The 16832-nt window shown below is 41.5% G+C and overlaps 3 protein-coding genes across 4 annotated transcripts; all 3 read right to left on the bottom strand.

Moving 5' to 3' along the window:
• Positions 1–508: 508 nt before the first annotated feature.
• fance (FA complementation group E) lies at positions 509–4146 on the bottom strand (the record flags this gene model as incomplete). 2 transcript variants are annotated; one of them, XM_080763389.1, is made up of 10 exons in its annotated part: positions 3902–4146; positions 2451–3054; positions 2254–2298; positions 2123–2179; positions 1780–1920; positions 1573–1696; positions 1247–1322; positions 1030–1096; positions 805–930; positions 509–613 (listed from the first exon to the last, which is right to left on the bottom strand). In XM_080763389.1, the coding sequence occupies exons 1-10, from the start codon at positions 4096–4098 to the stop codon at positions 509–511; spliced, it is 1542 nt and encodes a 513-aa protein (XP_080619515.1). In that variant the 5' UTR covers positions 4099–4146. The 2 variants fall into 2 exon arrangements, with proteins under 2 accessions (XP_080619515.1, XP_080619516.1); XM_080763390.1 differs by having other exon boundaries at positions 2451–3051.
• An 820-nt stretch (positions 4147–4966) lies between these two features.
• Positions 4967–7870, bottom strand: mkrn4 (makorin, ring finger protein, 4; the record flags this gene model as incomplete). The annotated part of the gene is made up of 9 exons (XM_080764886.1): positions 4967–5083; positions 5162–5273; positions 5417–5524; positions 5651–5934; positions 6031–6107; positions 6610–6752; positions 6838–6966; positions 7646–7689; positions 7862–7870. 9 exons carry the CDS (start codon positions 7868–7870, stop codon positions 4967–4969), a joined length of 1023 nt encoding a protein of 340 aa, XP_080621012.1.
• A 342-nt stretch (positions 7871–8212) lies between these two features.
• On the bottom strand, positions 8213–15827 carry ppardb (peroxisome proliferator-activated receptor delta b). Its single transcript, XM_080763508.1, has 8 exons — positions 15445–15827; positions 14178–14592; positions 12850–13001; positions 11957–12095; positions 11670–11872; positions 10777–10983; positions 10432–10675; positions 8213–10185 (listed from the first exon to the last, which is right to left on the bottom strand). The coding sequence occupies exons 2-8, from the start codon at positions 14521–14523 to the stop codon at positions 9938–9940; spliced, it is 1539 nt and encodes a 512-aa protein (XP_080619634.1). The 5' UTR covers positions 14524–14592; positions 15445–15827; the 3' UTR covers positions 8213–9937.
• Positions 15828–16832: the final 1005 nt, after the last annotated feature.

The following is a 16832-nucleotide window of genomic DNA, read 5'->3' as shown; positions in this document are numbered from 1 at the left end:
TTTTCTGTGGTGAGGTGACCACCGCTCCAGTGGTGAGTTGACCACAACGTTGAGCGGTGGTGAGTAAAAACAGATAGAAGGGCTGGGGAGAGCGGTGGTTTGCTCTTCACCGCGGCTCCGTGACATCATGTTGTAGTTGCGGTGGTCACCTCACCACCGATAAATCAGACTACGGGTATGAATAACGCTTTAGACAGTGTTACGACAACTCCGTTCACTTCATGGGGCCAGTCTCTTCTACATAGACTTCTATTGAAAAGGGACAACCAGAAGTTTACGGAATGCATTGGACACGAGCAGGGACGAATGGTTTTCATAATCCTCATGGGGGCCCATTCTTTATTTACATTGTAATTATATATGTGTGTGTGTGTGTGTGTGTGTGTGTGTGTGTGTGTGTGTGCGCGCACGCACACACACACAGATTTTCTTTTACAGAATTACATTTTTGAAACACCCCAAAACAGATACTGGTATTTAACATTTCGCTGAATCAAGAAATACAGTTTTATGTGTCTGTGATTTTCTTCAAAGCAGCTTGAAGGGCCTTTTTCAGGAAGGTCTCATTTGACATCAAACAGCATTGCAGGGAGTGCTTGTGTGCACCAGTCACCTGAACAAAAATATGATTAAAACACAATAAAGCATTCGCACAATTTAACTAACAAAATGTCTCTGCTCTTAAGGTCCTTGCAGACTGGACGCGTTTTTTGGAAAACTGGCGGAAAAACGCTGCTAAAAATCCGAAAAACGCAACAGTGCAGGGACCTTTACTCTTGACATTAACAACAACAACAAACTTACATGGCTGCAATACTTGGTCAGGACAGTGAGCATCATTTTTGCATACTTCATAGATTTTGTGAATTGAGGAGCCTGGCTGACCAGCTGATCAATGAAATCTGTGAATTGCTCTTCATTCAACTCAAGCTGGGGATAAAATAAATATAATAAGTCATGTGTATTATCCTTGTGATTAAAGGGGAATTTCTTCCTAACCTAACATTTACAGCACAAAGTGTTACTCACCTTGGAGTCTAGTAAACAGTGGATGACAGAGATTCCTGCCTCATTCCATACTCCTGTACATATCATTCTAGGTGGTTGGTGGGTGGGTGGGGGACAAATAAGCATATAAACATTTTTTTTATTAAATACTACTTCCACAATGTGTTCCGTTTTTCCCTTCAGGCCTTTATAATGGAAGTCATTTCATGTCTGTTCTAGACATAATAGGCATTCTTACGGAAGCACAAGTAGTCTGAACTGGGGTTCAAGGCAGGTCTCTATCAGTCTGATCAGCAATTCAGCTTGTGAATTCCCTGAATGAGGGAGAAGAAAAATCAGTTTAAAATGTAACATTAGATAGTGGTTGTCATATCAACAGAGTCAGGGGAACACTGGTTGGCACCATTTCATGTGTAAAATAAGCAATCTCCTTGCTTTGGGCTATTTTTTAAATAATGCTTAAGTGTAAAAAAAAAAGAGAAAAGGGCCAACAATCTAAAGCCAAGTTTATGAATGCGTATACAACTAATATACGTTGCGCAATACAACTATAACTACCCTCACCTATGTTTGACTGTTCTAGAACAGGTCCAATTAGGGCATGGATGGTTGGTCTGGGATAGCGACTACAAAGTGATGTGACCGCAGTGACAAGACATCTGGAGGCTGGCTCTGAGAGGGAAAGGACCTGCAGATACACAAACAGTGTGTCTTGTTAGTATCAAACACACTGATGAACATTGCATTCTCTCTAGGTATCCTGAGAAGTACCTTTCCCAATAGGAGCTTCTTGATGAGTGTGACAGCCGTGCTGTGGCTCAGGTCAGAGCAGGCCAAAATAGAGCTGCATAGCTGAGGTAAGTTCTGTTCTGGTGTGTCTGACAAATGAAGCATGCTGCATAACACCTCCACCTGCCAAGGAGAGAAAAGGTGAGGCATCAGTTAAAACAATCTTAAGTAGGTCAATAATTATATTTTTACAATATCCAGAGATTCCAAACTACAGTATAAAAGATTGATCAAATAGGTACTCCAGTAGGAGTTACCTGATCAGATATTTCATAAAAAATGAAATTGGTGGCTACGATAATAAATACGTAATTGAATTACGTACTTGGGTGGGGTCACACTCATTCAGCACCCTGAACGTGTCTGTGGAGCTCTGGTCCCACTGAAAATGGAGCACAATGGAGTAAATCACAATTAAATATAATGGTCAATTTGTTATTAAATAAGTCTTCTTACCTCTTCTTGGCATTCCAATAATTCTTTGATTTGAGGGATACAAGCCTGAAACAAGAAAATAACACAACAGTTTGTTTGATGTTGATGTAGTGGCATATGTTACTCATGTGGATGTAAACATAATAAAGAACTGTGTGTGTGTGTGTGTGTGTGTGTGTGTGTGTGTGTGTGTGTGTGTGTGTGTGTGTGTGTTTTACCTTTATATGTTCAGGCAGGGAATCACTGTCAGCTGCAGCTTCAGCTGGCAGCTCTGGTTCAGCAGAGAGTATTGAGGACACATCAGCTATGTTTACCAATGTGTCCTCTCTAGGAAGATTAACTCCAGTGAACCCATCACCTCTATAGACATCCTCTGCAGGACCATGGTCCATCTTTATTCGTTTAGTCTGCTGTCCAATTTCTTCGGGATCTGAGTCAACAGTCACACAGCTGCTCTTCCTTTTCCTTTGTTGAGTTCCCTCACCTGGGATTTCTGGTCCACTCTGAGATGAAAGTTCTACGTTTTCACCACTAAAGCATGTAATCCATCCTCCCACCTGTCCAGGACCAACTAAATGTGCAAACAACCCTTTCAGCCTCTGGCTGCACAGCGGAGTGTGCAGGGGCTCACCCCTAGTATCCCCTAGGTCTCTTTGTAGCTGTCTAACCAGGGCATTGATCCAGGGGCTTGGACCAGGCTCCTGGCTGAGGCAGTCAAGCAGGTGAATCACACTGGTCTGTGGAAGTGCTGGATGGACCAAATGGATGAAAGATAAAAGGTTCTGTTGGAATGCTCGTGGCAACAGGCACACCAGTGGCCTACTGGAGAGAAGAGAAAGGGGTCTAAATTCAATTGTATGTTATGTTACTGTATGCCAGTGTAGATCATCAGTTCCCAAACATTTTAATGTCAAGGGCCCCCTTGGAGGTGGACCACCATTTCACAATATTATACCAGGGACAATATTCTGCCAGGGCCCCCCATAACAGAATTTTGAATGTTGGAATCCAATTACTGTATACTGTATAGCTGGGAAGTATTAGTGGAGAGTGAAACCTATGATCTGAATATTCATGTTTATACATCACATTATTTGAATTGGGCTACAATTTACAATTCTACTCTGTGAAATTAAACTATTGTTGCTATAGTGCTAGATCATGGGTTAAATTATATGTAAATACATGATATCCTTCAAAACAAAATATCTAACTTAATAGTACTCGGCTCAGCAGCATAAAGAAATTTGACCTCTTCCTTACTTTACATGTATTACCAATGATGCTAATGAAGGCTCTGTTCCATTTAGTAAAGTGTGTAGCCCATATAGACTGTAGAGAATTCTGCCCAATTGGTTCTCAAACTCAGTGTACAAATGGAGCCAAATGGGTCCATTTGTACACTTTATGGACCTGTGCTTTTTGAAGCCCCTCAGGGAACCCCATAGGGTACATGTTGGGACATACTGGTGTAGCAGAGCGTTTCCAGTGAGAAAAAGTGCACAAAAACAGCACCCGACAGGCACAGTAGGCCTATGGCTGAATGGAAGTGGAACAGACTAACAGAGCCTTCCACTCTGTACCTTTGGTAACATCTGTAAAGGAATAACTCTAATGTGGTTACTGTGCATAATATTCGATTTGCATCGTCCGATTCGTCTCTACTCACGCTACGAGTGGCTGGGCAACATCCTCTGCATAAATCTCTTCTCGGCAAAGAGCTTCGAGAAACTTGTGTACAGACACTGGGTTAGAACGTTGCAACCTATGGAAGACACACAGAGCGTTGCGAACTCCGGACATAACAGACTTTAGCAGTAACTTTGTTTGTCCGTCAAATCGGCTCAGATCTACAAGTTTGTCCATTGTCTAGGAAAATAATGTAACAAATTTAAATAACAGCAGCAGCTTCTGTAAGTACTGCACAGGAAAGCAATCAACCGCCGTCTGTTTACATTATTCTTCTTTCGCCTTTTATGGCGGTTGGCAAACCTAAGTGGTGCATTACCGCCACCTACTATAGAATGTGGAACTTTCCACCTACACATTTCCTGCCCATATCGCCATCTGGTGGTATGCAGATGCACGCCACAAACTGATACAGAAAGGCTTTTTGCCAAGAGGGTGTGACTGGTGGTGATAGAGTAATCAGGACAACACATGAGTAAAGCAAAAATGTGAAACGTTTATTTACTTTCGAATATGCATACATTAAAAGTTTTTAAAACAAAATCTGACATGCCCACACAGGGAAAGGTGCATCATTAGTTAGGAGAGCATGCTATGCAAGTAGAGCATGCTATGAAACAAACATTAGTGACAGAACTGCGTTACCATTATTTAAAATTAACATTTTTCATACACAGTACACTTTTAAAAGAAATGCTGCAAATTTTGCATAGATCTGAGAGGTAGACTGAGAAAACAGTAGGCAGAGATATTGGGCCCAAACACGAACCATCTTCAACAATTGCAAAAAGAAAATCTGGCTGCCAAACCAGAGAACTTTAATCAGCCGAATAAATATTAAACAAGAATACTACCCTAGTTATCAAGCAAATGGCAATCAGCTTGTTACAAGGCAGGATTCAATAAGACTACTCTATATACACAGCAGTCACAAAGAGCAGCCAATAAGTGTAAGGGAACAATAAAGTGAATAGCAACCACTGCACTGTCAGAAACCCACTGTCTGGGAACAAGAGAAAAGCCTGGTTCAGACATTCGTAGCAGGTCAAAAGTCAGACTCATCACTGAAATAGAGGTCATCCAAGTCGTCATCAGAGTCTTCCAAGAGGGTCATAGTGAGGAAAACATCCAGCATTCCAGCCAGAAATTCAGCATTCCGGGGCTACATAGAGAAAAGAAAGTTATAGAAGTTGCTGTTGCCCTGACATGTATTTTCTACGGCATACATGTATAACAGTACCATGCGGGTACGTGGTGGACGTGGCATCTTGGTAGCTTTATCATGCCAATAAAGGCACTCCGCTCCGAAGGGACAGCATCCGTGTTGTAGGAAGTAACTGCATCTTTTCTTACTGTGGGGGGGGGGGGGGGGGGGGGGGGGGTAGATGGGTAAATGGATGCCATATTTTTCCTGGTGTGATATAGATGCCATTGTAGAGACATCATATCAGTCAAGAATCAAATTGCATAAACCTAGACAGAGTGAAGGACTCACCTGAATTTGTCTTTGAAAGTAGCAATAAGGCTTTCCTTTGCCTGACCTTCAACCCAGAAATTGTTTGGGACATAAAACGGCGACTTCACACGGCATTGTGGGCATGACCTGAATGAAAAGTGCAAGCCTTCACAGCATGTAGTGGAGCCAAGTGATAATATATGACATTATTATGGCTAAAATGATGGAGCTGTGTGATAATATATTACTCAAATATAAATAAGACAAACATACTTGACCACTTCCTCCCGGAGGTCTTTAGTCTTCCTCCAGGTAACGATGCATTTTAAACAGAAGGCATGATTGCAGTTAGGAAGGATGCCAAAACGTCGCTCCTGTAAACAGGTCTTCTCATAGACTGTGTCCATGCAGATTCCACAGGTCACGTCTTTACTCTGGGTGAAAGCCTCAGTTTCCTCTTGGTTAGCTGAGGCAGCAGCACCAACACCATCTACATCTCTGGTTGAAGGCTCCGTTTCATCTTGGTTCACAGAGGCAGCACCTCCAGATGAAGGCTCCTTAACACATAATATGACAATTAAATATAGCTTACTTAGTGAGGAAAGCACCTTGTTCTGCAAAACAAACAAAACGCAGTACAAATGCATAAAAACCTGATGAGTTGTCTCTCTCTGAGCCATTTCAGGACTCAGCTGAGGTTTCTGGGAATCAGTTTGATTCCATTTGGCAGCTGGAGAAAAACATAAGTACAGCATCCTTAAGTTGGGCAACTTCATTCCATTGCGAGGACAATTGTAAATCATAACTCATTGCATGCCGTGTCTTTAGGTGCTGGAAGGTCCACCAGCCTACATACAATTATGCATTGCAGTAGGCCATTCGTTAGCAAGAGTTAGCAGAGTTTCCAGTGCCTGGAGAGTGAGCTCTCAAGACAACATGCCATTTATTCTGATTGAACTTGTTAAATTGCTCTGTATACAAGTGACTGCCAAATGTCTGTACAATGCATGGGAAGTTTGCCAAATGTATACATCCTTATCACAACACAGCAAGCAAGTAAAAAATGAAGTAGCCCTTTAAGCAGCAATAATTAATACCACCAATACCTGTTGCCTCAGCAGTATTTGTCATCATGTGCCTGCTGGATGAATAATCTGTTGTCATGTCCCTGGAGTTGTACTGTACATGTGATACATTTGCTAACACAGATCCTGACCGTCTGAGTTCTTCACTTGCAATTTCCTGGACCTGATGGCGGAGCGCAGGCTCAGACCCTCTGCGATCAGGCAGTACATTGCCAGCATAAAACGAAGGAACATCAGCTGCTGAACCTCTCCTACCCTCTACACCAGTAGGCTGAAGAACATGAAGATATCTGCAGACACAAAACGGGTACAGATAATTAAAAAGGTAGCCTACAGTACTAAAGATATTCAGTACACAAAGAGCAGACCACTCACCTGCACCGATCACCATACCAGCATCCTCCTTTCTGGAAGTACCTGCATATTTGGGCTGATGGCAATGCTGGCCATTGGTGTACATATGCACATCTGGAACCAAAGCTACAAGAGCCATTTAGGAATGACCTTAAAAAAAGAGAAGAGAAGCATTATAATCATTTGGCAACGTCTATTGGCACCACCTGAGCCACAGGGGTCCAATAAGCTCTGGTACATAGGAGTTAACTCTTAAAACTCTTCGCAGATAACCTTCTAATCTAAGCTATTGGATCACAACAATTAAGTCGGTGATCTCTCAAGTGTCAGAAATTCAGAATATATGACAGTCATGTATCGGGGATAGCTATATGGACCAAAGCTAATTCAATCTCAATATAAACGCAACATAGGAAAATGTTATGGTTATAGTTTGCTATTGCTCCAGTCTCCATCATAGACTGCAAAAAGGTCTCCATACACATTCTGCAACGTTGGTAGCAAAGCCAAACCACAATATTATTCAAGGGAAAAACTTTACTCCTAAATTGTTAAGAGTTGCTAGAAAAGGGTAGTGTGTAAAACGTCGAGATGTAAAAATGTCAAAGTCGGTTAACGTTATTCCTACCTGCAGGTTAAATTAGGACCAGTAGCATGATTAGAGTGATATGGATATGGAAAACGGTCTGCCATCTTTATCAAACTATAGCCTAAAAACCTCTAAACTTTCCAGACGGAGATTCGTTGCAGCTGCTCAATCAAGAGAAGAAGACAACGACACAAGCAGTTAAAAGTGGCAACGTCACATTTCATTAGTAGACAATCACACCACGTGGTCGTGCACACCGACGAGTCAGTGACTGGGGTGACAACCTATGGTGACAACACAACCAATCTCGAAAGACCTACACAAATCATTTAACTCCTCCACCTTTGGAGTTTGTTCAGTTAGAAAGTAGAATAGCATGCATTTATATATGAGTTTATATTATTTATATTATATTTAATTCATTACATAGACGTTCATAATGTATTGTAGGCCTACATTAATCATGTTGTGTTGTCTCCTTAATAACGTTTGTGGAAGACAAGCAGTTAAACTTTCTGAGATGCTTACCTACAAACTGCAAAACTTGTCCTTTCCATTCTCTTCAGTCTCAACAAACGCTCGTGGCCTATTAACTTAGCAAGCCTTCCTTTCCTTTTACCAATTCAATTGGCCAACCAATAGAAATGTAGTACAGTCGTCACTCGTCATCCATTCATTTGGGAATATGTTCGAGAAGAAAGCTGCCTACACCAGCATAGCTAATATATGGTAAATTAAAATGTGACTATACTATAGTTATTGTAACCATTTAGCCTAAAGTAATTTAACATATTTGATTTATAGTTATGCTCTTGTTTATTATAGTTTTGTCAGTTCATTCGTTTGAGACAAGCTTTTTGTTTGGCACACTGCACATACACCAATCATATTTAATGTGTAGGTTACTAAAAGCAATGTTTAAGGCAACATTCTGAAATGATATCATATCAGCCAGGGGGAAAATATTATCAAAGAGGTGGAACACGTACAGAGGTAGATATAAGGTAGATACATTTTCCCATTGGCTTTCCAGAATGGCACCTACACACTGATAGAATAATAGAAGTAGGGTGTCATTATTATTAATACAATACAGAAGAGAATCAGATCATATGAAATGAAAGCAACATGTTTTTCAAATTCTTGAATTTGGAAATCCTTTAGGGCCAGATATTGTAAGGCAGCCTTGTGTCAACCCAAGCAAGAGATTTAACAGTGGAAAAAAATGGGAAAAAATAATCAGATTTCAGAATCTATTTAGCAGAATGGATTATTTTTCCCACAACGGCCTGCCTACTTGTGGTCCAAGTAATCATTATAAAGGTTGGTTGCAATAATGTAGGAATTTTGGTACAAACATTCAAAACTGATTGTTATAGATCTATACTCTATACTACATAAAATGTTGGTTATTGGTGTTGTTGGTGTTGTTCTTAAAAACACCACACATTCATCATTACAGAGTATATATACGTGTGTATATAATTATAATTTAATTAAAAACAATACCCCGTCTAATTATGTTATACTGTGCAGCACAGTAATTTATGATTACCCATCATGTCTTTGAAATAAACAGAAATCTGTTACTTGGGTTAGACACTACCTTATTTAAGTGAAATGGTATGTAGACACATTGATTTATACTTATATGAACCTAGTCCACTTTACATTGTGTTAATAAAACAAAGCCACAGTCAGCTGCAGTAGTAAAAATATGTGTAAACAAGTCAATTATGCATAAGTAGTTGAACCAAAAAGCCTGCGATTAAGTGAAAACAAAATAACCACAGACCTTGGCATTATAATAAATTCTAGTACAGTACAACCTGACAACTTAATGGTCTCTATTTTGACCTATACCATACAGTATAGTATGTGGATATAGGACATCTGGGCACCTCAATGTAAAATTGGCTATTTTGTCCAAAATGTTTTAAAAAAATACGATATTTGAAAAATGGTCTTACGTAATATTAGTAAGTATACATGCGCACATGCACAATGCATCAGTATCAAACAGCAATTGTAGAAATATTAGACCTTAATTGTTGATCATGTGTGTATGTGTGTATATATATATATATATATATATTCATTTCTTTTTTTACATTGGACAAAATAGCCAATAGAATAGGAAAATGTAAATTCTCCCTTTACAGCAAAACTGAGGCAATATCAGTGGGGTTAAGTCTCTTCATCTGCATCCCTCAGCTAATTTTAAGTAGAAACTTGACTGCAGAGTGTCTCTTAAAAATTAAAACAATACATCAGTCAGTCAGCTAAGTGACCGTTCTGAAAAACTAGAACTTGAACTAGAACACATGATTCCAGACCCTGAGCTGGAACAACATTTTGACATCAAACCGTCTTTGTTGTTTGTGTTAGCACTATGTAACTACAGTATTAAAACTGTCTGCCTTTGCAGCTAACAATAAAATATGCTTGTGTTCAAAGCAATGCCAATACAGGATTTTGTGTATGAAAAACTTCTACCATTTCATCCTGAAATGGTATTTAACAGTCTGTGCACTAATACATGTCTTTATAGATCTCCTGTAGTAGAGGGTGCAGTGAGGTCTCAGACTCAGTCTTTTTGATTTTCTGGACCAGTAGGGCATTTTCGGTGACAAGCTGCCGCAGGTCCGCCATCTTCTGCAACAATTTGGGGAAGAGGTAGAGAGATTCAGGGTGGTTTACTTGGAGATGCTGGTCCAGGGACTGGAGAATGCTGTCCTGACTCTGCTCTACAAGCTTCACGTTCTGTAGCCCTGGACGGTCTGGAAGGACATAGGATAGGAGACAACAGGAGAACCCAGTTAGCCATGTTATAGCGGCATTCTGAAAAGGTACCTGGAGGATACGTATATAACAATAGTGGTCAAGTTCATTTTTAAACATACAGTATACACACACACACACACACACACACACACACACACACATTAGATCTATAAATAGCCATTGATATTCTTAGATCGTCTTAGATATATAAACAGCCATTGATATTCTTAGTTTGGGCTCACCTCCACAGAGAATGATGGCAGCAACAAACATAGCCAGGTCGCTGTCATCCAGCTCTAAGGAGTTGAATTTGACAGCAAACTCAAACTTGGGCTCCATGATGTCACTAAAGGGCTTCCGAAGACTCCGCAGGAACTCCCTTGTCACAAAGCCTTTGCCGTTGGCCACCAACAGTCCATCTTTGTTCATGAGAGAGGGGAGCATGGCGAAAATAGCCTCGTGTACCCCGTACTTGAGCAAAGTCACCTACAGAATGCAGTGAGACATTGACTGAGCAATACAGACATGCTAACGTAAAGACATACAACATACAATTTTATTCTATGACACATTTTCTGACAGCATACCTGGTCATTAAGGAAGAGGTCCTCAAACCCTGGAATGCTCTTGGCGAACTCTGTGAGTTCTCTGACTGTCTCCACTGTAGTGCACTGACAGCGGTAGAACACATGGACCCCAATCTCCTTGGTCAGGGGTGCACCTGGAACCAACTGGCTCCACACCAATCCACTTTCAGCCTGCCAGAGAGTGTCCATGTCATGGATCACAAAGGGCTGAAAGGAAGAATAAGAATAATCTCCTTTTCAGTGGCCACTTCAAAGAATAAAAATATTGATATTAAAAAAATTAAGAAGTAATTTGTGGGCTCTCTGTTATACACAAGGAATCAAAACAAACTGCTTCTATTACACCATTTGAACGCTTGATTTTATCAGGAACATCAGGTGCATTTATATCACGCCTGCATTACCTTCACCCATCCACACACAGATGCCGGAGGATACCATGCAAGGCACCAACCTACTCATCAGGGGCTTTTAGGGTTCAGTCTCTTTGACAGTAACAGAGGGGGAGGCCAGGATTGAACCGAGAACCTTCCGATTCCCAAGTGGCCACTCTTCGACTGCCACTGATTTACATTGACAGCAACAGTAGAAAACGCTTAAATGTCTTGACACCACCAATATTACAAGCAACCAATATGATGCGCAAGGCTTGCAGCCAATACTTACAATACTTTCTTTCCCTGTAATCTGTATTCTATTTAACTGCTGCGCTGTCCCTGGCGAGTCATGGCGACTGATCTTATCTTACTAAATGAACATGAATGATAGAAAAGTGGTAAGAGAGGGGAAATGTACAGGATTTCTTCTTTGTCGTACATAAATTATTCTATATACAGACAGTAAAACAATCAAGTTAGCCAGCTCAGATCAGTTGTTCTGAGGCTGTGACGTACCGAATCGTAGCTTGCTTTGCCTGTCAGGATGCTACGGGCCTTCTTCTTGGTCATGCTGAGATTCTTCAGGTAGGCAGTGTTGACCTGCTTAGCCAGGCCTTTAAGATCTAAGCTCCCAGGGTTGCAGATGTTCATTTCCTCTGCCAGAAGGCCTGCCACCAATTTCTTCCTCTCTGCTTCAGGCATACGTCCATATCTGATCGCTGGGAAAACATTTATATTATTCTTCACATTTGCATTATTACCGTGCCACCTCAATAGTTGAGCCATAGCTTTTCCGCCCTCACCATCATGGGACATTCCCAAAGAAAGGCACTTCTGGAAGCGACAATATTGGCACTTGTTGCGATTCTTTTTGTGAATCTTGCAGATGCGCTCACATCGCTCATACTCCAGCTTCATTCGAATTGTCCGTCGGAAAAACCCCTGTGTTACAAACAAGACAGCATAGAAGGTAAAAAAAAGGCTGCACACTCGTAACCACGATGCAAAATATATTTAAAAATAAGAAACCAACGTTTTGACCTAGAAGGGTCTTATATCGTATTTATTTGTTCTAGTTTTCTATTTATAGTGACTCATAGGAATAGACTATGTGATCTGGTGACCACTGGAGAGACGGGTGACAGCCGGAATGTAGACGGCACCCGGGTGAGCAGTATGGGTTAGCGCCCCAGCCTGTGTCCTCCGTGAGGAGGAAGCCCAACAACCCTCGGTGAGGCCTTTAGGAGGGACATGCAAGCAGCAAGCAGAGCCGCAGCACCATTTCCCTACGGTCCGGAACCATTGCCCACCACTCCTGAATGAACCGTCTGGTGCTGGGACTCTGGTGCAACGCACAGGTCCTGGGCGTAGGTTCTGGAGTAGTTCCAACGGATTGTGTGGCCCTGGTTTTGCCCTACTAGTGGGACTGATTGAGGGTAGCTACTGGGACGTAAGTCGGGACTTGATCACCACGGCTGGGTCGCCTGAGTGAGGGGTGTTGTTGGAAGACCCGAATCCCCATTGACCTCAGCTCAGGATACATCACTGAGGATACGTCCCAGGTGCATCCATGCGATGTATTCTTTAGTTATTCAGGGAAAGAAGACAGCAGCCTCAGCACAGCTCAGGAAATGCCATTATCATTCTTTTTTATCTGAAAGACATCTAATGAACTGTAAGCCACTAACACCCATACCTTGCAGCCTTCACAGGCATGTACGCCATAGTGGAAGCCAGAGGCCTTGTCCCCACAGATCTTGCACTCCATATTGATCCCAGCACCTGTGCTGTCCTCTTGCCCAAGACGTAGCTGCTCCGACAGTGAAGGAGATGATGTTTGAGAAAGGTCTTCATAAAGATATAAATGATATTGGGGACAGAGTAGAATATTAACATGTCACCATGAATAGAGCTATACAATTAACATCTTATATTTCTATATTATCCTCATGTAAGTTACCATAATTTGTAAATAATTCATTTATTTAAAGAAGCACCATGTACTTTTTTATGATTCATGAAATATCAGAAATATCACTAGTTGTGCTGATTAGTGATTACGATTTTTGTCAGAGCAGCAGCATTATTGGCTTGGAAATGGAACAAAAAAGGGCAGGTCTACGCTCCGGTATTTTAAAATCAGTTATTATGGTGGTACTTGGAGAGACAGATATTTTCTGAGGTGGTTCTTCAGTATAAAAAAGGTTGGGAACCAATGGTCTACACTATACAGCATGTGTGCACCCCTTGTGGTGCACGGGCACCTTCTAGGGGCCGTGCACGACATGAAAAGGCTAATTAATGGTGGTGCTATGGTTTTATTTATATATTAACATAGCATGCCAATATATGGCCTATAAGCTGCATGTATATGCCATATTCAGGTTCATATATGTGGTTAAATATGAAATGTGTGGGGGGTGTGTCAGCTAGGTCAGGAGGTAACAGGGGGTGCATGGCCAAAAGGGTTTGGGAACCGCTGGTCTACAGAGTAAAGACCCCCAGCCCATTTAATGGTATTTCTATCTCTGGGACCCCAATTTATATTGTAAAATCAATGTTAATTTATCTCTGAGAGTGTACAAAATACAAAAGGAACCAAATGGACCCGGGCCGTTAGAGTCCATTTGGTTCCATTTGTACACTCCGAGTTACAGACCCATAAGAGTCCATTTGGTAAGGGTTCCTAATTATCATTTAGCTGGGACCCACTGGAACTCCCTCATGGACCCCTGGGGGTCCCTTGACCCCACTTTGGGAACCACTGATTTAGATCATGTCAAAGGTTATGTCTCACCTAGACACAGGACATGACACAAATTTTGACCTGATGGTCAACATTCAATTTATCCCCTGAGCAAGCAGAAAGGTATGATCTCAGGGGTAAACAATGTCAGCACTTCCGCAGGAAACAGGGTTCAAATCCAGATCTACACATACGTAGTGCAGCTTTAACTGTGATAAAAAATGCTCAAATAAGGTTCTGTGTAAGCTCTGCGTGACATTAGAGTTGTGTTATCTTACCTGTGTAGTTGGTGGAAGCTCTAGTTCTGGTTGGGCTGTAATCATCGTTCACATCCTGTTCTAGCATCTCTTTCTCTGCTGTCCGATAGTCTTTAAAAACAACTCTTGAAGTAGCAGATCCCCCTCTGTTTTCCGACTCTTCCTTCTCTCCATCCTGCTCAACATCTTGCCTGGCTTTCAGCTCGGTCGGAACCTGCACTACTGTCCTCCTGCCTCTATTTGAGGCTCCAGACTCAGCCTCTGGTGCCATCCTCCTCATGTCAGCCATTGCCTGGGGGATGTTTGGCTCACAGTGGCCATTCACCCTCTCCCCCTGCTCTGTGGCAGGTGGCTGAAACCCATCCATGGTGTCTGTTCTGGCTAACAGAGAGCTGCACCCCTCCTGGGTCACGTTGCCTTTGCCAACATAGCTCACCTATATAAAAAAGAATAAATTTTAAAGAATACATACTAAATTAATTACCACAAGAAAGGGAACATGATGTGGATGTACACAAGTAACAAACAGTCCCAAATTCAATGATATGCACTTTTGCACAATGAGTTTCACTATACAGCGAGACGAGTAGTTAAAGATCAGATCAGATTACTTGCCTGACAAATCCATGGGCAGCCAATTTAGAAAATGTGGCAGTGCCACACTTGCCAAAAATAAATGATATATATTATGCATGTACTTCTTATCGGAGCACAGATTACAGCATGGTTGACAACTAGGAACTACAGTGAATAGTGATTTAGTCACACAGTCACAGATACTTTGTACTGTGTAAATTGAAGCCTGATTTCTTGGCTCAAGTCCAATAATTGTAGCCTACTGGGTATAAATTGGGTTTCATAGACGGGCATTCATTGGTATTGTCATTGACCAATAACCACCACCAAATACATGAGTACGGTATTATTACCCCGTAAACATTTTTTACTAGTACGTTTCCATTAAAGGGCAATTGTTGGGTCTGTACAGACTTGTCATCCAAAGAATAACCTGTCACACTGGTTCTCAGAATAACTGCTGCTCTTGACTTTTCATGAGGCTCTGAAACTGCATTCATGGGGGTCGAGATGAATGAGTAAAGACAGGCTCGCCTACCATGAAAGTTACTGTTTTAGAACGATAAAGCCATCTGCGAAAAATTACTGTAGGTAACGTTAACCCTTGCTAAAATAGCAACAAACCATAAATATTGACCTCTGTTCAATTGTTTACATGCGGGGGCGACCAAAATTCCTGTCTTTAAATAGCTGGCCAGCGAAATTACCTTACCTTATAGTCAATGGTGCAGGTGGTCTTCTCGAATATTGCGGAATATGATGAGAGATTTTTCCTGATGGCAAAAAAATAAAAAGCCAAACTCTAGTCTATGCCACCAGGGTAGACGTCCCGTCTTCGATTGATTGTTGACGAGTTGTGTGGACACTAGCAGGAGTTAGCATTGGTGGCTAACGTTAGTTAGGCTTCTGACAACACGTCAAGGATTTCCAGCCTCCGTGCAGACAGACACGAGCAAACGAATCTCTTAGCTCAGCAGAAACAAACGATGACCTTAACTTGTACTTTTGTCTGCCGTATCAAACAGAGATAGGCATAGCAAGCAAAGTGAACTGATACCCTAGTCAGCCTACTGTGACAGACTCGCTCCAGCATTGCTTCACTCTCCAGTCTACTCTCGACCCACCTTCCTTTTTCGTCTGCCATAGGGAACAGCGCCCCCTTTCAGTTAAACTAAGTGTGTGTGTGTGTGTGTGTGTGTGTGTGTGTGTGTGTGTGTGTGTGTGTGTGTGTGTGTGTGTGTGTGTGTGTGTGTGTGTGTGTGTGTGTGAGTGTGTGTGTGTGTGTGTGTGTGTGTGTGTGTGTGTGTGTGTGTGTGTGTGTGTGTGTCAAAAAATGAAGATACATTGATTAGAATCTTTAAAGGATCTCACTTCTGTAACATTTCATTTCACACACACACACACACACACACACACACACACACACACACACACACACACACACACACACACACACACAGAGTAGTGATTTTTTTAAAGGAATATTCTGAATCCCCCATCCACCCACCACTCACTGTATGTTTTCTTTTCCCTTTTTACCTCCTTTATGATGATGATTTCCTGTTTTTTCACTATATAGAAGTGTATATTTGTACAGTATGTCTCTAAATGTGAACAAGGTGGACCCTCTTGTAAACAAGTCTAGTGCTTTATTGGTCATCCACTCACAGACCCCTTTTCCACCGGTTGGTTCCCAATGGGAACCGGTTCAGTTATTTTTGTTTTTTAGTCCATGAGCCAGAGCTCCAAAATTGGTGGGCAAACTATATTAAATCGTTTATAGGATCAATACAAGTAAATTAATACATGATAACCCTTCCACAGTAGTAGCTTTTTCATATTTTTGATTATTTTGTATATTGTCCTACATAATGCCTCATTTGCATATTAAAACATAAACAATTGTAATACAATAAATCATTGTCTTCGTGTAAGTACTCAATTGGGGAAGTTTAATGGTGATAACAATTTAACATAGGTATGGTTTTGCGCACTCAATTCATAATTAACGTTTCAATTTTGGAGCTCTGGCTCATGGACTAAAAACCAAAAAGAACTGAACCGGTTCCCACTGGGAACCAACCGGTGGAAAAGGGGCCA

Source organism: Protomyctophum bolini, assembly GCF_963924005.1.
Source record: "Protomyctophum bolini genome assembly, chromosome: 5".
Classification (NCBI taxonomy): Eukaryota; Metazoa; Chordata; class Actinopteri; order Myctophiformes; family Myctophidae; genus Protomyctophum; species Protomyctophum bolini.
This window is presented reverse-complemented; position numbering and strand designations above follow the sequence as displayed.